This window comes from Gobio gobio, assembly GCF_949357685.1.
Source record: "Gobio gobio genome assembly, chromosome: 4".
NCBI lineage: Eukaryota > Metazoa > Chordata > Actinopteri > Cypriniformes > Gobionidae > Gobio > Gobio gobio.
Window position 1 is genome coordinate 4,017,505 of NC_137100.1, and position 25,355 is coordinate 4,042,859.

The 25,355-nt window shown below is 37.0% G+C and overlaps 1 protein-coding gene across 11 annotated transcripts in view; it reads left to right on the forward strand.

The window, feature by feature from the left end:
- The window catches only part of mtmr4 (myotubularin related protein 4), a 140,348-nt gene extending 117,101 nt beyond the window's left edge, over positions 1-23,247 (forward strand). For all 11 annotated transcript variants that reach the window (XM_079815430.1, XM_079815435.1, XM_079815433.1 and 8 more), the window contains 8 exons: positions 1,350-1,545; positions 3,362-3,547; positions 4,504-4,674; positions 6,895-7,049; positions 8,963-10,193; positions 14,184-14,294; positions 18,299-18,387; positions 21,372-23,247. In XM_079815430.1, the coding sequence (XP_079671556.1) occupies positions 1,350-1,545; positions 3,362-3,547; positions 4,504-4,674; positions 6,895-7,049; positions 8,963-10,193; positions 14,184-14,294; positions 18,299-18,387; positions 21,372-21,549 (2,317 nt within the window). In that variant the 3' untranslated portion in view covers positions 21,550-23,247. The remainder of the gene's footprint in view (positions 1-1,349; positions 1,546-3,361; positions 3,548-4,503; positions 4,675-6,894; positions 7,050-8,962; positions 10,194-14,183; positions 14,295-18,298; positions 18,388-21,371) is intronic.
- The last annotated feature ends 2,108 nt before the right edge of the window (positions 23,248-25,355 follow it).

A 25,355-nucleotide genomic window follows, 5' to 3' on the forward strand; every position in this document is an offset into this window, starting at 1 on the left:
TTTAAGCAATTTTGAGCGTGGCATGGCTATTGGTGCCAGACGGGCCGGTCTGAGTATTTCACAATCTGCTCAGTTACTGGGATTTTCACACACAACCATTTCTAGGGTTTACAAAGAATGGTGTGAAAAGGGAAAAACATCCAGTATGCGGCAGTCCTGTGGGCGAAAATGCCTTGTTGATGCTAGAGGTCAGAGGAGAATGGGCCGACTGATCCAAGCTGATAGAAGAGCAACTTTGACTGAAATAACCACTCGTTACAACCGAGGTCTGCAGCAAAGCATTTGTGAAGCCACAACACACACAACCTTGAGGCGGATGAGCTACAACAGCAGAAGACCCCACCGGGTCCCACTCATCTCCACTACAAATAGGAAAAAGAGGCGACAATTTGCACAAGCTCACCAAAATTGGACAGTTGAAGACTGGAAAAATGTTGCCTGGTCCGATGAGTCTCGATTTCTGTTGAGACATTCAGATGGTAGAGTCAGAATTTGGCGTAAACAGAATGAGAACATGGATCCATCATGCCTTGTTACCACTGTGCAGGCTGGTGGTGGTGGTGTAATGGTGTGGGGGATGTTTTCTTGGCACACTTTAGGCCCCTTAGTGCCAATTGGGCATCGTTTAAATGCCACGGCCTACCTGAGCATTGTTTCTGCCCATGTCCATCCCTTTATGAGCACCATGTCCCCATCCTCTGATGGCTACTTCCAGCAGGATAATGCACCATCACAAAGCTCCAATCATTTCAAATTGGTTTCTTGAACATGACAATGAGTTCACTGAACTAAAATGGCCCCCACAGACACCAGATCTCAACCCAATAGAGCATCTTTGGGATGTGGTGGAACGGGAGCTTCGTGCCCTGGATGTGCATCCCACAAATCTCCATCAACTGCAAGATGCTCTCCTATCAATATGGGCCAACATTTCTAAAGAATGCTTTCAGCACCTTGTTGAATCAATGCCACGTAGAATTAAGGCAGTTCTGAAGGCGAAAGGGGGTCAAACACAGTATTAGTGTGTGTTCCTAATAATCCTTTAGGTGAGTGTACTCTCTAAAGGTGTGTTCAATGAATAGATAAATGTTATAATGCATTATAACTGTGGTTACAATTATTGTTGAGACCGTACAATGCATTACATGGCATAATCAATGCATTAAAAATACTTTTATATTGCATTATATATATACATATCAGTCAGTCTGAGATATTAACATTAAAGAGTTGATTTCATTTTCACTGCAAATGGCATCAAACATCTGAAGTTATTTTCAGCTCTGCCTCCACGGCACTATCGGGTTGCATTTTACCGTCTGTAATCGAATCTCCCGTTTTCTCTCCAGCTGGCTCTCGGCTCTGGAAAGCACCCGTTGGCTCCAGCATCTGTCCGTCATGCTGAAAGCCGCCACACTGGTTTGCTCTGCGGTGGAGCGGGAGGGCCGTCCGGTGCTGGTCCACTGTTCAGACGGCTGGGATCGGACCCCTCAGATTGTGGCGCTTGCAAAGGTCCTTCTGGATCCCTTCTACAGGACCATAGAGGTAAATGTGAAGAAGTCCTGTCGTTTAAAACAGGGCCCTCAAGGCTGATGATGGGGCTCTGTGGAAGAGTCTAGAGAAAAATAAAAAAGATTAAAATAACAAAAAGAAGAAAAACGTGAGAAATCAAGATGTTCCGATACCCTTTTTTCCTTCCCGATACTGATCCGATACCTGGGTGTGTATCTGTATATACTACTAGCCCTGTATGAATTGCTAGAATAAGAATTTGGTGTTTTTCAGACTTATCCCTTAACCCTCTTCGGTCATTTCTGACCTGAATTTTTTTAAATAAAAAATGTAAAAAATCGTAGCTTCATCGGAATGGTCCGAAACTTAGTGACTTTATTGGTACTTGGTATATGAACATCTCAAAAAATTGGGGACAGGATTTGAAAAGTCTAAGTGGTCACTCTCGGGACCTTCGGGTCAAAAATGACCCCCGTAGGAAATTAATGGGAAATTGGCAAAAATATGAAAATACAGAGTTTTTTTGTGCATACAATCTACAAATCAGCCAGAATGCAGAAAAAAAAGAACTCAACAGTGAAGGGGTGAACCTCTAAAACATCAAGAGTGCAAAACAGACAAAACTCTCACACACACAAAAACACAATTAGCTTTTGGAATGGCACGTGTTAATTTGTGTCCGCGTGTGTATAAGTGTGTGTGTGTGTTTTTGTGTGTATAAGTGTGTGAGTTTTTTTGTCTTTTTTCACAAAAAAACTATATATATATATATATATTAGGGCTGTCAAAAGATTAATCGCATCCAAAATAAAAGTTTGTGTTTACATAATATATGTGTGTGTACTCTGTTAATTATTATTTATATATAAATACATGCACAAGCATGTATATATTTAAGAAAAAAATATTATTTTTATATATAAAAAATTTATATTTATATATATTATAGATTATATAAATGTATATACAGTATATACATGCAAATATTTCTTAAATATATACATGAATGTATATTTTATGTAAACACAAACTTTTATTTTGGATGCGATTAATCGCGGTTAATCTTTTGACAGCCCTAATATATATATATATATATGTATATGTATATGTATATGTATATGTATATGTATATATATATATATATATGTATATATATATGTATATATATATGTATATATATATGTATATATATATGTATATATATATGTATATATATATGTATATATATATGTATATGTGTATATATATATTATATATGTATATATATATATATATGTATATATGTATATATGTATATGTTAATTTGTATATAAATTATATATATATAATTTATATAAAAATTAATAATAATTATTAATTATTCACCGATCTCATTTAAAAAATTGCTTTCATGAGGCCTACGCTTGACTCTAAAATGAAATACAGCTTTAATAAAAAAAATACAAAATTATATATATATATATATATATACATATACATATACATATACATATACATATACATATATACATATACATATATACATATATATATACATTTTTTATTATATTCAATGGGAAAAAATGGGTCATAATTATTGCATAAATATTGATTATAAATCATAAAATTATCTCAAAACACCTAAAAAGAAAAGAAAAACATTATTGAACAAAAATATATTTAATTGATTTTACTCCAATCTTTTTTATCTTAATCCCGCCCTCGGTCCTGAGTGACCCATAAATGAAGAACCCCAGAGGGTTAATAAAACATGAACAAATACATACCGTGAACTGCTGTATTTATTAGTTTATATTCTAGTGTGACATGTCATGTGACATCTATATTCATCTCCCGGTTGTGTCTGCAGGGTTTCCAGGTGCTGGTGGAGACTGAGTGGTTGGATTATGGTCATAAGTTTGCTGACCGCTGTGGTCATCAGGAGAACAGTGATGATGTGAGTGAGCAGTGTCCGGTGTTCCTCCAATGGCTGGACTGCATCCATCAGCTCCTGAAGCAGTTCCCCTGCCTGTTCGAATTCAACGAGGCCTTCCTGGTACGCGGAGCCTTTACTTTATTTACAGTGGGGCTGGGCATAGTGCATTAGTCCCGCCCCTTTTTAAAGCAGTGCTGGTTCCGGAATATTTTTCCCATTCATTTCTCCCATAGGCATTTTAGAGTTATGAGCCATGAACCAATCAGCTACGAGGTGAATCGCAAAAAGTATACTTTCATTATGAAACTAAAGCAGCTCTGCAGAAAACAGTGCTATTTTAGTTTTATTATAGTTTATTAATATTCTGAATGAGCTTTTATTTCCATATTTCTTTAGTTTTCATTTTTAGTTATTTAATTGTGTTTTTGTCATATATTTTTTAGTATTGCTTTTTAGGTTTCATCTGTTTTTATTTTAGTTTTTATTTCCATTTAATACTTATATTGCTTCAATTTAAAATTATTTCAGTTTATCACCGAGACAACATTTATAATTGTCTTTTAAGTTTAAGTTTTTTTTTTTTTACTAATATTTATATTACATTTTATTTCAGCTTTATTTAATTTATTTAATGAACCAATCAGCTACGAGGTGAATCGCAAAAATACAAAATTTGATTTGAAGCAAAAACGTTTTTGAAGTGTACTTTAGTGAGGGTAAGAACTACAATCCCATGAAGCTTTGCAAACAGCATAATCAAATTAAAAAAGCACATGTTGAGTTTATTGCAAAATTTGCGCTTTTACGTATTTTAAGAGCTCGGATATTACATAATTCAAAGTGCTTTATGGGAGGGGCGGAGCTAAAGAGCTATTTTCAAGCCTGATTGGTGGAATGTTCTGCACAGCATCATGGGTAATGTAGTTTTTCACCAGGAATGCTGCTGTTCGGCACAATTTTTTTTTTTTAAACAAGCGCTGAAATAATGTGGGCTTCAACAGAAGCAAATGCCATGGATTATCTGTAGGTCACATTGTTCTCTAGTTGTAAACTGATTCGCTGATTCATTGTTCCAGGTGAAGCTGGTTCAGCACACGTACTCCTGTCTGTACGGCACCTTCCTGTGCAATAACGGGAAAGAGCGAGAGGCTCGTAACGTCTATAAACGCACCTGCTCCGCCTGGTCTCTCCTCCGCACCGGCAACAAGAACTTCCAGAACTTCCTCTACATCCCCTGCCATGATATGGTCAGCACACCTACACACACACACACACACACACACACACACACACACACACACACACACACACACACACACACACACAGTCCCGCCAGCTTTATTCCTCCAGCGCTTGATACAGTACAGATTGTTAAACAGGAAAATAACAGAATCAATAATCATCAAATGAAGCGGCTCTTGAAAGACGTTAGTGTCGTTATTCAAATCAGTCAGTGTTGATTCAGTTCAATAACTGTGTGAAGTATATCAATTATTAAACCAGATCTATAATCAGCTGTAAGTACAGTCAATGCTGCAGAATTTGTTCATTATGAAAATCAAATCAGCTCTGCAGAAAACAGTTATTTTAGTTTTATTATAGTTTATTAATATTATGAATTAGATTTTATTTTCATAATTTTATTTTGTCAATTTTACTTACATTTTTTGTTATTTAATTGTGTTTTTGTCAAATATATATTTATTTATTTATTTATTTATTTATTTATTTATTTATTTTTCTATTGCTATTTAAGTTTCATTTGTTTTTATTTTAATGAAATAAAATGGAAATTTTATTTTCCATTTAATACTTATATTGCTTCAATTTAAAATTATTTCCGTTTATCACCAAGACAACATTTGTAATTGTCTTTTTAGTTTAAGTTTTTTTTTTACTAAAATTTATATTTAATTTTATTTCAGCTTTATTTAATCACTTTAAACTTAATTATTTAAGTGTCCTTATTTGTATAAAGCATTAAATGTTAAATTTTTTATAAAATATTTATTTTACTTTACTTGCCCTTGACGTTTTCAACGTTTTTAGCACAAAAAAAGAGATTTTTTATGAAGAATTAAATACTTTTTTTTTTTTAGATATTTATTATGTTTTATTTTTTTATATATAAAACATTTAGCTTGCTTTACCTGCCTTAGTCACATTTTCATTGTTTCTGTGCAAAATATTTTTTATTGTCAGTATTTTTATTAAACAAAAAGCAAAGAATTTTGATAAAGCTTTAAATAATACATTTTTTAATAAAATATTAAGTTTACTTCACTTTCCTTGGTGACATTTTGAGTGTATTTTTAACAAAATTATTTTAAGTGTCAGTATTTTTATTAAACAAAAAAAAAGTTTAGAAAACATTAAACAGTTTTTTTTAATAAATATGAGTTTGCCCTAGTGACATTTTCAATGTTTTAGCTAAATATTTTAAATTGTCAGTATTTTTATTAAACAAAAAGCTAAGGATTTTTATAAAACATCACGTTTGCCTTTTCAAAACAAAAATACCTATTTTCCTTTTAAAAGGTTTTTATTTATTTATAAAATTTAGCATTATATTTATATAATGTCATTATGTTTTTTTTTATATATATAAAACATTTAGTTTGCTTTACCTGCCTTAGTTACATTTTCATTGTTTCTGTGCACAATATTTTTTATTGTCAGTATTTTTATTAAACAAAAAGCAAAGAATTTTGATAAAGCTTTAAATAATTTATTTTTTAATAAAATATTAAGTTTGCTTCACTTCCCTTGGTGACATTTTGAGTGTCAGTATTTTTTATTAAACAAAAAGCATAAACAAACCAAAAAAAAGTTTAGAAAACATTAAACAGTTTTTTTTTTTAAATATGAGTTTGCCCTAGTGATATTTTCAATGTTTCTAGCTAAATATTTTAAATTGTCAGTATTTTTATTAAACAAAAAGCTAAGAATTTTTATAAAACATCACGTTTGCCTTTTCAAAGCAAAAATACCTATTTTCCTTTTAAAATGTTTTATTTATAAAATATAGCATTAAATTTATACAATATCAAGTATGTATATAGTCTCAAGTATAATTTCAAGTATATTAGAGCTAAACATAAGCAAATGATATTTATTATAGATATTTTGTACGATTTTGTTTCTTTCTCTGCCTTATCCAAACCTGGAAATCACACTTTTAAAATTCACAGATATTTTAAAGGTGCACTATGTAAAATTGTTTCAGTAAAATATCCAAAAACCACAAGGCCAGTGTTATGTATTTTGTTCAGTACTTACAACATTCCAAATGTTTCCAACTATTTGTAAATCGTGAGAAATTGCTATTTTACCCGAGGAACCGGGACGTGTGAGGGCGTGGCCTGTCAATGACATCATATCTCGGAAAAGTTACATATTGCACCTTTAAGAGACACAAATGTTTATGTAGTCATGTATTTTTGGTTTAATGTGTGGTGATGTTGCAGGTTTTGCAGCCGGTGTGTCACACGCGGGCTCTGCAGTTGTGGACGGCCGTTTATCTGCCCACCTCATCTCCATGCACCGCGGCCGAAGACGCCATGGAGATCTACCTGAGCCCTTCGGGACAGGGGGAGGAGTTCAGCTCACGCTCGCTCGACAGGTGACCGCTCACATTCAGCTCAGATTAGAGAACATCCACTGCTTGATGCTTCACAATCACATCTGGCCTCATATTGCTTCTCTAAATCTATATTTGGCTAAGCTCCAACCAACTTTCCCGAAAGTAATATTGTGATGCGTTTCTTTACAGTCAGGTTTCAGCTGCCAGTAAATTCTAGATTACAGGACTTCCTGCTGGTCCAGTCTGTAGGTCATTAGTTCAAGTGTTTTAATAAACAAAAAGCAAATTGTTTTTATAAGGCACTACATAAATCATTAAAAAGCATTAAATGTTTTATTGTTTTTACTTGTCCTGGTGATATATATCATACCATATCATATTGTAACGTATAATAATAATGTAACTATTAATGCTTTATTTTTTTATAGATTTACTATTTTTATTAAGCAATATGTTTGCTTTACTTGCCCTGATGTTTTTTTTTTTTTATATATATATATTTATATGTCCGTCTGTTTATTAAACAAAAAACAAATATTTTTTAATTAATTATCAAATAGTTTTTTTTAAATTATAAAATATTAAGTTTCTTGCCTTGGTGACATTTTTGAGTGTATATAACAAAATAACAGTATTTTTATTAAACAAAAAGCATAAAAAAAGTATTTTTATAAAACATTAAATAATGTTTTATTTTTTATGTAATATTTAGTTTGCTTTACTTGCCATGGCAACATTGAGTGTATTTTTTAACAAAATCATTTTTTGTCAATATTTTTATTAAACAAAAAGAAAAGTATTTGTATAAAGCATTAAATTATTTTTTATAAAATATTAAATAATGTAAATACATTTTTATAAAACATTTATTTTGCTTTTATTCTCCTTTTGTGTCATTTTCAATGATTTTAGCTGAATATTTTTTAGTGTCAATATCTTTATTAAAAAACAAATAATTTATAAAGCGTTAATAAATGTTTTTTATTTTTATATAATTGAAATATTTTTTTTTTTAAACAAAATCATTTAAAATGTCTGTATTTTTATTACACAAAAAGCTAAGTATTTTTATGAAACATTAAATAATGTTTTATTTTTTTATGAAATATTTAGTTTGCTTTACTTGCCTTGGCAACATTGAGTGTATTTTTTAACAAAATCATTTTGTGTCAGTATTTTTATTAAACAAAAAGAAAAGTGTTTTTATATAAAGCATTAAATAATGTAAATACAATTTTACAAAACATTTATTTAGCTTTTCTTGCCTTTTGTGACATTTTCAATGTTTTTAGCCAAATAATTTTAATTTGATAACTTGATAAAAAAACAAAGAATTTATAAAGCATTAATTAATGTTAAATATTTATATATATTTTTAATATAATTTAAATATTTTTTAAAACAATCATTTAAAATGTCTGTATTTTTATTATATAAAAAGCATGGTATTTTTATGAAGTATTAAACATTTTTATAAAACAATATAACAAACTATATAAAATATTTATTTTGCTTTACTTGCCCTATTTTTAAGTGTCAGTATTTTCAGTATTTTTATTAAACAAAAACGAAGAATATTTATGTAGCAATAATTCTTTTTTATATGATTAAAATATTTTTTAACAAATCATTTTAAATGTCTATTTTAAATCAACAAAAAGCATAGTATTTTCATGAAGCATTAATGTTTTATTTTTATAAAACGTCACGTTTGCTTTTCAAGACCAAAAAAAACAAACACCTATTTTCTTTTAAAATTATTTTTAATATAACATATAACATTTTAATATAATATTATTCATATTAAATATGAATCTTATTTATAAAAAACTTATTTTTTTAATATAAATCAATGAGTGGCTGTTCTGAGATGCTTTGAGTTGTTGTGTTTAGATTCTGCCCTCTTGTGGAGAACTGAAGCATTGACATTGTGTGTTTTTCCATTCCCTCAGACTCCCCAAAACACGGTCGATGGACAACTTGGTGTCCGCTTGTGAGAACGGCGTGACGCTCACTCGCACCTCAAGCGACCCCAACCTGAACAAGCACTGCCAGGAGGGGCGTCCAGCGCTGGAGACCAATCAGCCGCTGGCGATCCAGGACACGCCCATCACTGGATTGGTCAGCGATGAGCAGGAGTTGGAGACGTGCGAGGAAAACGGTTCTTTGATATCTTGTGAGCAACATGAGGATGATGTAAGGGCGGAGCCTTGTTTGACAACCCAGCCTCTTCCGTCTTTGCCCCACCCCTTAGCATTAGATCAGACCCCACCTCTTCCGGTTTTAAATCAAGCCCCGCCTCAAATCCCAATCAGTCCGCTCCCACCTTTACCGCAGGAAGTGGAAGACAGGACTGCAGAAATCACTTCCACAACCTCGAATTCTCCTTCTCTTTGTAATGGCTTTGCACACGTAGAAAACACTAGCAGCTCTCTGAACTCCGAGCTCGAATGCGGTGCTCCAATGGAGGCATCCGTAGAGACGCTAACGGAGCAAAGCGCCATCGCCCCAGCTACGATTGAACCGCTCGTCACGGTTGAAGCTAAAAAGACTGAGCCGTTACGGAACGGAGAACTTGTTTCCGTGAGAGAGCGGCCGCCCCCTGCCGACTACGCCAAAGCAGCTCGCCGCCTGATTTCCCAAAGCCAGTTGACTGATCTTTCCCTCCTCGGATCTCAATGGGACAGCGTCCAGGGCCTTGTCCAGTCTGCCTGCGGGGGCGCCATCCAGCACGGAAGCTATCATGGGCGTCGATTGGCAAACAAGCTTCTTCGTGCCCAAGGCGGAAGTGCAAACGGCGGGCCGTGTTGTCGCCGTGACCCTTTGCGCACTCCTGGAAGCCCAATCCAGTCGGGTTGGTTCTCCGCCGTGAAGAACTCGAGCTACGCCGCCCTTTGTTCCTCCGCCGCCTCTTCGTTAGCAATGGGGCCGTCCTTCCGGCAGCTTCTACCCTCCCATTCTTCACCCTCGTCCGGCGGATCTCAGACGCCCGCGTACCTGGACGACGACGGTTTGCCGGTGGCGGTGGACGCGGTGCAGCAGCGGCTGCGGCAGATCGAAGCCAATTACAAGCAGGAGGTGGAGGTGTTGAGGCGGCAGGTTCGACAGCTCCAGCTCAAACTAGAGAGCAAACAGTTCTGCACCACGCCCTCCGAGCCGGACGTCGACTATGAGGATGATATCGTAAGTCTGTGTTCGTACATGTTTCCCATTAGCCCGGTGTATGCAAACGGATTTCTATGAAAGTACATTTATCATATAGTGCCTGTGGGTCCTTAAAGGTCCCATGGCATGAAATTTTCATTTTATGAGGTATTTTAACATTAATATGAGTTCCCCTAGCCTGAATATTGTCCCCAAGTGGATAGAAATGTTGATCGGTGTAAAACCGAGTTCTGGCTGTCTTTCTCTGCCTTTGAGAAAATGACAGGCCAGACGAGCCAATCCTGAAGTCTCCTGGTTTGACGTCCAAGCAGGAACGGTTTCCTCCCTTTCCTCCGCCCAGAGAATCTGGCACGCCCATACAAACGCTCGCGAGATCATGGGTTGTGAACGAGTGAACGCTGGCAGTTTCTCAGTGTTTGGATGTACAAATGAAAACAGAAGTCTTTTTTCAGTTCCTTCTGATCTGAGATCAGTGATTTCTTATGTGTAGCTAATTATTTATTATTCGTGCACACACTGCGGCTTCTCTCTCTCCCGACAGCGGTGTTTTCGTGTTTTCTATCTTGTGAGTCAGTGTTTTTGTACGTCCTCGTCGCCTCTATCTGTTCTTAAATGTGCATACAGTCGGGAGTTTCTGCTTAACATCGGCAGAGCCACATCTTTAGAGATAAACCTCACGCACGCCGAAGCTCGGCCTTCAACATCCCCGACCCCCAGTACTGCATCTGGCCCACAGCGGAGGCACCAAACGCGGCGCGAGATTAAGCAGAAGGGGGGTAAGCGTGAGGGTATCTGGGCTAGGCTAGCCAGCTTTCCCCACAATAAACTGGATTACATTCGATTACTGCTGTTGTGTCTTTGTTTGCGCTGTGTAAGTTACTCAATGCGCATCACTGACGCTTTTCATATGATTGGAACATATCTAGAAATAATGCTATACTCAACACTTACTAACTCGTTCATCTCGCTGTAATGGTACATTGCATGTGTTACAAAGTTGGTAATAATGATGAAGACGGACTCGGCGTGACTGGGACTCGTGTTTATTCAGAACTCTCAGATACAAACACAATAAACTCGCGCTGACAGACAGCGCTCTCATAACTCAGTAGTTACTATAAATAACTTTGTTAGCAATCGCTCCGTCTCCGTGATGTCCGGTTCACGAACGAATCATTCTTTTGAATCGGTTCTTTTTAGTGAACCGAACCAGTTCACCAAATCGGACTGAATCGTTCTAAACGGTTCGCGTCTCGAGTCAGCGCTGATCCATAATTTACTAAAGTTACTAACTTTCTGACATGAGTGACAGCCCCTCCGACTAGAAATAAACTAATAACCTGAAGTATATGCTAGTAACTACAACAGTTCACCCTGAACTGAGACATGCTGACAGAACTGATGAGAAGTGAACTCCGGTCCATCCGTCTCTCTGGCAGCAGCTCGTGCCTCGTAGACCTCGTTAAACCACGCCCCCTCCGCAAATGCAAAGATGTCAGCCAATCACAACAGTGGGCGTTTTTACTGAAGTCTCACAGCAGACACGCCTCTTGAAGCAGGGCATTCAGCCACAGGGCAAACAGCAGTATAGACAAAATGCCTTTTATTTCTAAATTATGACATTTTATGATGTAAAAATCATACTAACAATATAAGTACACCTCAGGAAAAACTATAAAATAATAGAAAAATGCCATGCCATGGGACCTTTAAAACTCCTCAGATTTATCAAATCTAAGTGTATTAAATATCAGAAACATTAACAGAAACATTAATACTCTGTTGCTGAAATAATCAGACGTTTGAATGAATCGGTTGAATGAATGAATCAGTGACTCACTCATTAAGAGAGTCAAATACTCATTTGCTGAAATAATCAGCTGTTTGAATGAATCGGTTGTATCAATGAATCACTCATTAAGAGAGTCAAATACTCCATTGCTGAAACAATCAGCCGTTTGAACGAATCCGTTGAATTAGGGCTGAACGATTAATTGCATTTGCGATAATATCGCGATATGACAACACGATTTCCTAACCGCAAAGGCTGCGATTACAGTCTGGTCACGTGACACGCGAGAGTAAAGTCTGCAGAAGAAGCAACTTGGCACGTTACACATGCCTGGCCTAAAAGGGAAAAAAAACTGTTTGTGTTTGATCTATCTAATATTGTGTTGTTCATACTATAGGCTACAATAGAGGTGGGAGAAAAGATTCTTCTCCAATGATTCTGGATCGATTCTGAGCTTAGATTTTAACTGCAGGTGCGCGGTGGCGCTGCGTGTGTTTTAGAAACACCCGTATTCTGATTGCTTCCATTATCTCTCTCTTTCTCTCTCTCTCACACATACACACACACACACACACACACACAATCACTCACGAACCATAAAATAATATTTCATAACGTCCGGAAAGGTTGACGGCGCGAATCGCAATGACATTCGCAGGCTTCTTTGCACAGGATACGCGCTGTGAGAAACTTGGCTTTGATGTCACGCTTACAGAGTGTGTTCTCGCCCGCCGGTATTCTCCTTACAAACGCTCAACGAAGGCTTCATTCATGTCGTTAGGAATGCAGTGTGCTTGTATATTAAAAAATAAGTAACTCACTGACAGAAAGTTTTCCATTTCAAATGCTCGCGCGGCGCTTTGTGAAGAGAGCTCGCGAGCACGCATCTGTGTGAGTCTCAAAATGCTTTTATGACGCAAAATTAATGTAAACATCGTCAGTAATGTCTTAATGAATTAACATATATCATAATAAAAAACATTTTAAGTTTTTAATAAATTAATAAGATTAATTAATAAGGAAAAAGTTCAAGAATTGTTTTGGAATCGGATCGTGACTCCCAGAATCGGAATCGGATCGTGAGGTACCAAATAAAGATTTCCACCATTACTATACAATGATGTATTGTTGAATAATACAGAAGATAAAGAGTTTAAAAAATAATCGCATATTAAATCGCAATCGCAATATTGGTTAAAAAAATCGCAATTAGATTTTTTTCAAAAATCGTTCAGCCCTAGGTTGAATCAATGAATCAGTGACTCACTCATTAAGAGTCAAATACTCTATTGCTGAAATAATCAGCTGTTTGAACGAATCGGTGGAATGAATGAATGAATCAGTGACTCGCTCATTAAGAGAGTCAAAGACTCTATTGCTGAAATAATCAGCTGTTTGAATTAATTGGTTGAATCAATGACTCGCTCATTACGAGAGTCAAATACTCCGTTGCTGAAATAATCAGCTGTTTGAACGAATCGGTTGAATGAATGAATCAGTGACTCTCTTATTAAGAGCATCAAATACTCTTTCTGAAATAATCAGCCGTTTGAACGAATTGGTTGAATGAATGAATGAATCAATGACTCGCTCATTAAGAGAGTCAAATACTCCATTGCTGTAATAATCAGCTGTTTGAATGAATCGGTTGAAGGAATGAATGAATGACTCTCTCATTAAGAGAGTCAAATACTCTATTTCTGAAATAATCTGCTGTTTGAACGAATCAGTTGAATGAATGAATGAATCGGTTGAATGAATGAATCAATGACTCGCTCATTAAGAGAGTCAAATACTCTATTTCTGAAATAATCTGCTGTTTGAACGAATCAGTTGAATGAATGAATGAATCGGTTGAATGAATGAATCAATGACTCGCTCATTAAGAGAGTCAAATACTCTGTCGATTCTGTCAAATCAGCTGTTTGAATGAATCGGTCATCAAATAGTTGTGGTTTTAGTTCATTTGAAGAATCTTTTCAATTTTAAAATCATTTGATATATGGATATTCAACGTTTTATTTTTAAAACCTCAACATTTATGCATTTGTCATGTTTTTGAAAAATCCCTTCTGCTCACCAAGGCTGCATTTATTAGCTAAATACAGTAAAGAAGACTGTAGTATTGTGAGCGGTTGATTGATAGGTGTGTAGCTGCTCCTTTGGGATGCTTTACACCAGGTGTAAACAGGGTCTTTTGTCTCTCGCCCCTCCAGACGTGCCTGCGGGAGTCGGACGGCAGTGATGAGGAAGACTCTCTGTCCAATCACAGTGAGGATCGCTTCAGCGAGGGAAGCTGGGACCGTGTGGAGAGGAAGGACACAGAGGTGAGGGATCCATACTCTCTCCTGCTCAGTGTTTCCCACAGATTAGAAACCAAATTGTGGTGGCGGGCAGATTGGGGATGGGGGGGGGGGGGTTGGTGATTGGCACAAATATCGATCTTGATTCAATATCAATTCATATGTATATAGCCTACTGTACATATAAGAAAAAATAAGTTTGGCTTTTTTAGCACTATTTTAAACTTTTCTTGGGTTAAAGGGTTAGTTCACCCAAAAATGAAAATTCTGTCATTAATTACTGACCCTCATGTCGTTGGACACCCGTAAGACCTCCGTTCATCTTGAGAACAGAAATGAAGATATTTTAGTGTAAATCTGATGCTCTGAAAGGCCTCCATTGGCTCAATGGCACTTTACACTCTCAAGACCCTTAAAAGGCACTAAAGACGTCGTTACAAAGTCCATCTCACTACAGTGGTTCTACAATAACTTTATGAATCGGCGAGAATAGTTTTTGTACGCAAAAAAACCCTAAATAACGACTTACATTGTGATGATGATTTCAAAACACGGCATCATGAAGCTTCGAAGCGTTATGAATCAGTGAGTCGATTCAGTGGTTTGAATCGCCAAATTTCAGCAGTTTGGCGGTTTGACACGCGATCCGAATCATGATTCGACTCACTGATTCATAACGCTTCGAAGCTTCATGAGGCCGTGTTTTGAAATCGTCATCACTATGTAAGTCGTTATTTAGGGTTTTTTTGCGCACGAAAACTATTCTCGCCGATTCATAAAGTTATTTTAGAACCACTGTAGTGAGATGGACTTTGTAACGACGTCTTTAGTGTCTTTTAAGGGTCTTGAGAGTGAACCGTGCATTGAGCCAATGGAGGCCTTTCAGAGCCATCAGATTTACACTAAAATATCTTCATTTCTGTTCTGAAGATGAACGGAGGTCTGACGGGTGTCCAACGACATGAAGGTGAGTCATTAATGACAGAATTTTCATTTTTGGGTGAACTAACCCTTTAAATTATGTGCTCGCATTCATTAATATTCACTTGTGTGTGCTTATATAAATATCATTAAAAATATTAGGATGTAAGTTAACATTTTAAAATTGCACATTTAAAGAAATCTAGTGTTTGATCATGTCTAAATATGTATTCAGATGCAAAACCTAAAAATAAGCAGTTATGATCTGCAATACTTTTTTGAGCAACTAGACTAGATACATGTATATTTTTTAAAGAGCCATACAGGCACCAGAGGGTAATGGCATTACAAATGAAAAATATTATTTTTACAGCCACAAAATGACTCTAATTTGCCTCTTTGTATTGGAATTCTCTATTTTAACCTTAATTACTACACTAATTGTAATATAAAAAAGAAAAATATTAGAAAAATATTTTAATTAATTAAATGGTCATTAATGGACCATACTTATTGCACAAGTAGGCCTATTTAGTATCAAAAGATCTCCTCAAAATATTCAATAAATATTATTAAACTATAGAACATTTATTTAATTGAAAAATAGTTAAGGTGTATGGTCACATTTGATGATCAATGAGTGTGAGCAATTAGTAAGTAATGAGGGCTAAATACAAAACATTAACATTAATGTTAACAATATTGCATCTCCATCACTCTCCATTATAAAATTATACTAAATTATGGTTGACGTAATAATCAATGCACACTATGCTGTACTGTTTACTAAAAACTTGCTGTCGTCTATCAGCTTAAGCCATTTAAATGTATTGACAGCGCTGGTTTGTTTGTAACAATTGAGAGAGAGCTCCGTGAACCACGTGACCATGCGCACCAAAACGCTATTTATTGATTGAATTTCGCATTAAACCCTTTAACTGTCACCCCCCTTTTTGAGAATACACATGAAAATGCACAATCCAAACTTAAAGGGCTGTAATTCAAGAATGCTTTGGAATATAGACCTAAATTTGGTCTTGTTTTAAAGCAGACATTCGGCAGATTATTGCTGAAGTGACAATAATTCAAAATATGAAAGTATGAAAAAGTTATGGAAATTTAAATTTACTGTAAATAAAAAATACTGTACTAAATATTTTTATTTTATATAAAATATATATAATTTTAATCTAAAATTACTACAAAATCAAAGCCATATGTCTAACCAAGTTGTGTTCCAAATTTGAAGTTGATATCACAAAAATTGAAGTCCCCATGAGATTTTGTTTAGGCGCTGTACCACAAATAGCCACCGGGTGTCACACATATTCCATTGATTGTTTTTTTAATGCATTTTTCTGTAAATTTCTGTCCAAATATCCCTTCCATCACAAAATGGTCACCAAATATGGACCCCTGAGACTCAGACCTTTCCGACGATATGTGTTTTGTCAAGATTAGAAAAGATTTTTATTATAAAGTAGTTAAAATAAATGTTGTAAAATAAAACATGACGCCGCCCACTAGGGGAGGAGCCCGCTAGAATAATTTAAAGTACCGTTTCCATGGCAACGCAACGTCCAATTTCAAAACGGTTTTCACAGGATGAATTTTGAGTTCGTAAGCTTTCGAATGATACCTAATTTATGATAATTACTAAAATATATGATATGAAAAAAAGGCGATCAAAAAAAATGTGCCAGGTGTCCCGCCAGCGGGACGGTGACAGGGAAGAGGTTAAAACTTTAAAAAAAGCTAAAAGCTTATGGTGCGTTCACACCGGACGCGATTCGTGCGATTCGCGCGAGTGATTTACATGTTAAGTCAATGCAGAGACGCGAAATGGCATTCTGCGGCGCGATTCGCGCGAATGAGGCGGCGAGATTCGCGCGATTGAGGCGGCGCGAAGGACGCAAATTGAGCGAATCGCGCGAAACGCTCAAGTTGAAAAATCTGAACTTTGGCGGATATTTCGCGCCGCGTTAACCAATCAGGAGCTTGCTCTAGTAGTGACAACAATGAGGAGAAAATCTGTATATTAATATCTGGTTCAGACAATATGATTATCACTGTGATAACATTAAATGACATGAAACACAACACAGTCTCTTTTTGTTAAATGCAAGTTTATGTATGATCAATAATACAAAAGTATCAGTAATGTATAACAAGCTATACATGAAATAAAGCAAACAATTCAGTCAAACATTCAAAGTCAGTGCTAGTAGGCTAACGTTACAACTGCAACGTAAATGTTATAGCCTGTATAAATGCAGTTATAGCCTAAAAATATAAAGTAATGAAACTTATCTTTGCCCTCAGCCTAAACGATTTGCTAGGGAACAAATTATAGATCCATGAGACCAAAGATCGGCCGTTACAAGACGAATTATAGCTCGAGACACACCACAGAGACATCAGAGCCAGCGGTAGACGGCAGAAGGACTGGCCGAGGAAAGGTTGCCCTCGCCGGCTTTCACGTGCGCTGGAGCTCACAGCTCCGACAACGGCAGATAAAATGTTCAAATAGGCACTGTTTATGTAAATAAACCACAGATTTGAGCTTTAAACAACTACATTATCGACTGAAAAAGTCTTAAAACTACGTTTTGTCACACATTAACAGTAGATATGAACAAAAAAAAAGACATGTAAACACAGCCCATGTCAGCCATTTCTCAACGAGACGAGCTGCTGGCGGAAGCCCCGCCCATGACGCGAATTCGCATCTGTTGTGCAGTGAATGTCACGCGCGATTCGCGCGAGTAAACTCAAAATGTACACGCGTCCACCTTCGCGCGAATCGCGTCCGGTGTGAACGCCACATTAAACTTTGTTTCTTATCAAAAGCAGGTTTGGCAATTTGAGAGCGAGAGACGCGCGTGAGTGACAGAGAGACGGAGGGAGAGCAGGGGAAAAGGAAATTCAGCTGAAAGAATACACTGCATGTTTTAAACAGGGTGTAAAAAAAAAAAAAAAAAGAAGAACGACACTCAATACGTGGCGGCCGATGTTGATTCTGTGGCGCACTATGTGTGGGAAACACTGCTGCTAATGCCACTCAGTCCTCCTCAGTACAGCTAACAGCCTTCTCTCCGGCCCCACAGGTCACCAGATGGGTCCCGGATCACATGGCCTCTCACTGTTTCAACTGCGACTGTGAGTTCTGGATGGCCAAGCGTCGCCATCACTGCAGGTGGGTCGCGTCCACAGCTCCCTCAGCCGCTGGACTGCAGTGACCTCCCTCATTCAGCAGTGTAGATCGGTCAGCTCTACATGACCTGCTCATTGATGATTGGCAAGGGTGGCCAAGCTGCTTTTTCTCACCTTGACCTAAATTTATTTAGATTAAGTCATAGAAAAAGTTTATCACATATAATTAAAATAGCTCATTTATTCAGAGCCTATAAGATCAAAGTGTCCTGTTTGATGCTGGTACTGTGTTTTTAACTATAACTATTGTGATTTGATTGGGTTTGGTTTGAAACTTTGATTGGATTTAATAGCATTGTATTGGAGTTTAAATGTTGCGTTTATAGATTAATGTGTGATTTGTTGACTAATTTAGAATTATTTATATTCTAATGAAGTATTACTTATATTTCAAATTAGCTCTTTATGTACTTGAATTTGTTTAGGTTTTAGTCATTTTTTCACTTGCTTTTGACATTTTTATTAGTTTTTAAAAAAATTTTTTTTAAATATTTCTATGTAGTTTTGATTTCAGTTTGCCATTTTAGCATTTCAACTCAGTTGCCAAGGCAGATTTTTGAATTCCGAGTTTATCATGTAATATTTATATTTTATTTTACCTTTTATTTAAATTCTTAATTGTTTTAGTTAACAAGACTAATTGTTCTAGTTTGATTTATTGGATTTATATGTAATTGGTTGGTTAATTTATAGAATATTGGATTTATACACTAAAGAAGTTGCTGCCTTAAATTTTTAAGTATAATCAACTTGGATGTTTAAGTCATTTCAACTTAAATGTCATTAAACAGACTTAAAAAACACGTTGAATAACTTAAAAAACAAAGTTTAAAATGGCTTAACTTATTTTCATGAGTTAAAGCAATGTAAAAACATGTATTGTCATAAATTATTGATCATATAATGTTATTTTTAGTATTATTTATAAGATTATTAGTATTTTGAATTAGCTTTTATCTTCATATTTTCAGTTGTCATTTTAGTTTTGTAATCGTTACTTGCTTTTGTCATTTTTATTAGTTTCGTTAAATATTTCTATTTGGCTTTCATTTCAGTTTTAGTACTTAAACTAAAATTAGAGATGTTGCCTTGGCTACTAACTGAACGAAGCTGAAAGCTGACCACGCCGACTTTTTGTGACTTTGTCTTATTCACTGTATCTCCAGAGTTAGATCAGTCCATACACACCATTCTCATCTCCGTGCCATAACTCTGTGCTAAGCTTGGCTAGCGGTGTGTGTGTCAGTCAAAGACTGGAGGTAAATGGCTCCAGCTAGCCTAGCTTAGCACAAAGACTGGAGGTAAATGGCTCCAGCTAGCCTAGCTTAGCACAAAGACTGGATGTAAATGGCTCCAGCTAGCCTAGCTTAGCACAAAGACTGGATGTAAATGGCTCCAGCTAGCCTAGCTTAGCACAAAGACTGGAGGTAAATGGCGCCAGCTAGCCGACTGCTCAATAAGTGACAAAATAACACCAACATTTTCCTATTTACATGTTGTGATGTGTGTAGTTACATCGTGTACTAAGATAGACGGAAAATGAAAAGTTGTGATTTTCTAGGCCGATATGGCAGGAACTATTCTCTCATTCCTGCGTAATAATCAAGAGCTTTATGCCGTCCCATGATCCCTTGATTATTACGCAGGAATGAGAGAATAGTTCCCAGTCATATCGCTCTAGAAAATCACATCTTTTCATTTCCCGTCGGCCTTCGTACACGATGTAACTACACACATCACAACATGTAAATAGGAAAATGTTGGCATTATTTTGTCACTTATTGAGCAGTCGGCTAGCTGGAGTCATTTACCACCAGTCTTTGTGCTAAGCTAGGCTAGTTGGAGCCATTTACCTCCAGTCTTTGTGCTAAGCTAGGCTAGCTGGAGCCATTTACCTCCAGTCTTTGTGCTAAGCTAGGCTAGCGGTGTGTGCGTCAGACAGAGTTATGGCACGGAGATGAGAATGGTGTGTATTGACTGATCTAACTCTGGGGATATGGTGAATAAGATAAAGCCCCAAAAAGTCGGTGTGTTCCTCTTAAGTTCAAGTTTTTCATCTAATATTTATATTTTGTTTCAGTTTTATTTCAATTACCGAAAACGTTTTTTAGTCGCACTTTATATTAGGTGGCCTTAACTACTATGTACTTAATGTGTTCATGTTGTATTGCGAAACACTGCTGATATTGAGGTGGGATCGTTTAAATGTTAGTACATAGTAGATAAGGCCACCTAATTTTGGTTAAAGGGTTAGTTCACCCAAAAATGAAAATTCTGTCATTAATTACTGACCCTCATGTCGTTCGACACCCGTCAGACCTCCGTTCATCTTCAGAACACAAATGAAGATATTTTAGTGTAAATCTGATGGCTCTGAAAGGCCTCCATTGGCTCAATGGCACTTTACACTCTCAAGACCCTTAAAAGACACTAAAGACGTCGTTACAAAGTCCATCTCACTACAGTGGTTTTACAATAACTTTATGAATCGGCGATAATAGTTTGTGCGCAAAAAAACCAGTTCGACTCACTGATTCATAACGCTGCGAAGCTTCATGAGGCCGTGTTTTGAAATCGTCATCACTATATAAGTCGTTATTTAGGGTTTTTTTGCGCACAAAAACTATTCTCGCCGATTCATAAAGTTATTGTAGAACCACTGTAGTGAGATGGACTTTGTAACGACGTCTTTAGTGTCTTTTAAGGGTCTTGAGAGTGTAAAGTTGAGCCAATGGAGGCCTTTCAGAGCCATCAGATTTACACTAAAATATCTTCATTTGTGTTCTGAAGATGAACGGAGGTCTGACGGGTGTCGAACGACATGAGGGTCAGTAATTAATGACAGAATTTTCATTTTTGGGTGAACTAACCCTTTAACCCAAACAGCACATGTGTTTGTTGGTTTATCGGATGTGAATGTTGCTTGGCTAGAATATGTGATTGACTGAACCTGTGATATTCTGGCAGGAACTGTGGTAACGTGTTTTGTAAAGACTGCTGCCACCTGAAGCTTCCCATCCCAGACCAGCAGCTGTACGACCCGGTTCTGGTGTGCAACACCTGCTATGATCTCCTGCTGGAGTCCCGTACGCGAGAGCTGCGCTCACAGCAGCTCAAGAAGCCCATCGCCACCGCATCCAGCTGAGACGGCCAATCACAGCTCGCCCAGCACCCGGGTGTCCGAACAGATGCCTGTCATTTAGAGGAAGAGCTGCTTTCTGCCTCCTTCCCCCCCAAACGCAAGAGGCGGGCGATTTTGAGTCCAGATCAGCTCTGAGACTGATCGACGTGAGGAAGAGGAGGGATGACGTCCAAAAAAAACGAGTGCGGTTTGTGACGGAGGGGCGCTTTGAAAGTGAACCGATTGAAAGCTTCTCTGGTTGAGGACATAAAGCGAACCCGTCCGGGTTCAGATGCCCAGAGAGGCATTTCTTCATCTCAAAAATCATCACACACACACGGCCCCCTACAAACCCTATGCATCACCAATGAAACACACACACACTTAGGACAATCACCTCCTTCCTTCCCTCAAAGCCCCACACGTGTCCATCAAGAGGCTCACTATTTAAAAATGACACAAGCTGCTACAGTATTTAAAAAAGAAATAATTCTACTTTTGTATCCTTATTATTTTGTGCACTATGGAGGGGATTTGAGACCAAAATGGAGAAATCTGCAGTTGTTTACTTGCTGTTGTCTGCTGATATGGGGCTGTATGAAGCTTGAATGTACAATTTTGTTTCGTTTGTATTCGGAGAGATTTATGGGCTGCCGTCACTGAACAAGCTGCCAGTTTGCATTGATTTGGTTGCGGTTTTGTGGTGTTAATGCGGCAGTGCACAGAACGGATTCTGTACATTTTTTGTCCTTTTTTTGATTTTCCGCCACTCCCTTCAAAACGGCGCTTTAGCTGATCCGTGAAATGTTCTTTTCGCTCTCATTTTATCTGAAATAGACAACTAACTTTTAAATGCCAAAACTCAAATTCCAACACGTCAGTAATATATAGACTTCCATGTTCATCTGGCTGGTTGAACGTCTGTAGCGGGAAGAAAACGGAAGAAAAAAAACAGAACAAGCTGAACATTTATGCACCGTTAATGTGTGTTGTTGTTGTTGTACGTTACGGTAAAACTATAGCCATGTTGCACTGCTCTATTTCACAACTTTAGCCAGAATACTAGTGGACTAGTTTCTTTTCTACAGCTTCATCTGAACAAACCAATGACAGGACTTTTACAATATCTCACAGGTGGAAACTGCTGGCGATTTGCATTCGAGGGTTTCATGGTTACGTCTTTTTTTTTTGCTCCTGTTCTCAATGTGTCTTGTGAACATCACTCAATAGAAATACATAATCAAAATTAAGTGCTATGAATTTTTTTTTTTTCTCCCCATCTCTGTCGTCCATGTCTTCAAGCCTGCTTTTCTTCATTGGTCGTGTATTTTTAATGGTGAACCTCTCAACAGTGCCATGTGTTTTGTTTTGTTTTCTCTCTTATGGATTCACTATGTTACTCATTTGTAGCTTTAACATGTCCAGTGGTACAATAGCTAGATGCTTAACAATGATTTGTTGAGAGTCGATGTTGGGTTAAAACAGGATAAACATTTGAGAACTGGTTTGGTTTTGTCTGATGGTTTAATTTCTCATTTTCATTGTGTTAATGAAGGACACATTTTGAGTTAAAACATTAAAAAGGAACCCAGAAATGTGATGTATAGTTATTTGGTCTGTAATAGTGGCTAAAATTTGTCACTTAGTGAATTAATTGTTGTAAAGATATGCATTGTACAAGTTCAATCCCATGGGTTAAATAAAAAGATGTCTTTATCAGCCATCTGTGTCCAGTGTTAGTGTAACTTTGCTGCTTTTGTTACAATGTTGGTAATATATTTAAACGCACAATGCTTACTCTTTTTCTCAGAGACTCTTGTGGCTAGCGGTGAAGTTACGCTCAACTTTACCATAATTTTTTTACCCACTGTCAATTGGACCCCAACAATTTAAACCCTTTTTTACAAATGCTACTCAAGTACTTTGTCGACAAATAGCCTTTTAAATAAGGTGCTTTTGGTGGTTTTAACTTGGCGATTGGTGGGAACAAACATACCTCTTTTAATAATCTTTAAGCTGAAACAACCAAAAATATATTCTAAAACATTTTAGGATTTGATCAAGGCTTTCAGGACGGTCAACATTGCCACCATGTGGCAACTTTAAACCAGCACGGAAGTGACTCAAACTGCAATTCATCGACTGGCTAGAGACACGCTCCTAAAGGGAGCAGATCTGTATCTCTGTATATTAAAATGCTCAACTTTACAGCAGGAAAAAAAAATTGCAGCCTGGTACAAAGTGTTTTTGGTCTATATAGCTAAATTTACCCTTCATGACAACTGACTTTTTACAACATCCTTTTAAATGATATAAAGTTCTGCTTAAGGGCGTGGCCACTTGAGTGACAGGTGGATTGCCACTATGGTCAAGCTAGGCGGGCGTGGTTTCAGCATCCAGGCATCTCAACTCCATCCACGTCCGGCATTTTTGTCCATTTTCAGTTATCCAGGAGTGACATGCGATTACGCACTGCCAAGATGGCAATGAACGGATGTTAAAGTATGAGATCTAGCGGAAACAAAAGTATTTTAAATTTGTGGATGTTTTCAAACTGATAGGCGTTTATAAACTATGCAATGAAAATGATCCCCTTCACCTGACGTGACGTGGGCAAATCAGGTAACACAGTGAAACCTCGCCCACTGATCTACAAACTCCTATTACTATCCTGCAGAGATCTATACTTGTGATTTTAGGCTTCAAAAATGCTCTTTGGAAACCTACGGGTGACGTCACGTACACTAGAGCAATATTTTTTTTTCAGTCTATGGTTGCCACACAGTTGGACGACAGTAACAATGAGGTTAGTAAGAAACGCTACATTCTAGGCCGTCTTATCAACTGTGTGATGTTTTTTTAGCCTTCAGAGGCAAAAGTGAGACTGAAGGCTCAAGCTATGCTGGCATTTTTCAGGGACTGGTCGACTTGATAGCGTCGCTGGACGAGGTGAAGGGCATTTGCAAATTACCACAGTCTTCAAGGGTACATCGCGGACAATGAGCTTTTGGAATGCAGTGTAATACGAGTAATGTGATGTACACTCACCTAAAGGATTATTAGGAACACCTGTTCAATTTCTCATTAATGCAATTATCTAATCAACCAATCACATGGCAGTTGCTTCAATGCATTTAGGGGTGTGGTCCTGGTCAAGACAATCTCCTGAACTCCAAACTGAATGTCAGAATGGGAAAGAAAGGTGATTTAAGCAATTTTGAGCGTGGCATGGCTATTGGTGCCAGACGAGTATTTCACAAACTGCTCAGTTTCTGGGATTTTCACGCACAACCATTTCTAGGGTTTACAAAGAATGGTGTGAAAAGGGAAAAACATCCAGTATGCGGCAGTCCTGTGGGCGAAAATGCCTTATTGATGCTAGAGGTCAGAGGAGAATGGGCGACTGATTCAAGCTGATAGAAGAGCAACTTTGACTGAAATAATCACTTGTTACAACCGAGGTCTGCAGCAAAGCATTTGTGAAGCCACAACACACACAACCTTGAGGCGGATGGGCTACAACAGCAGAAGACCCCACCGGGTACCACTCATCTCCACCACAAATAGGAAAAAGAGGCTACAATTTGCACAAGCTCACCAAAATTGGACAGTTGAAGACTGGAAAAATGTTGCCTGGTCTGATGAGTCTCGATTTCTGTTGAGACATTCAGATTGTAGAGGTTTAATTTGTAAGTGATTAATGTGATGAAAGTGAACAGTGTAATAAAACTGAACAGTGTAATATAAGTGATTAATGTGATGAAAGTGAACAGTGTAATATAAGTGATTAATGTGATGAAAGTGAACAGTGTAATATAAGTGATTAATGT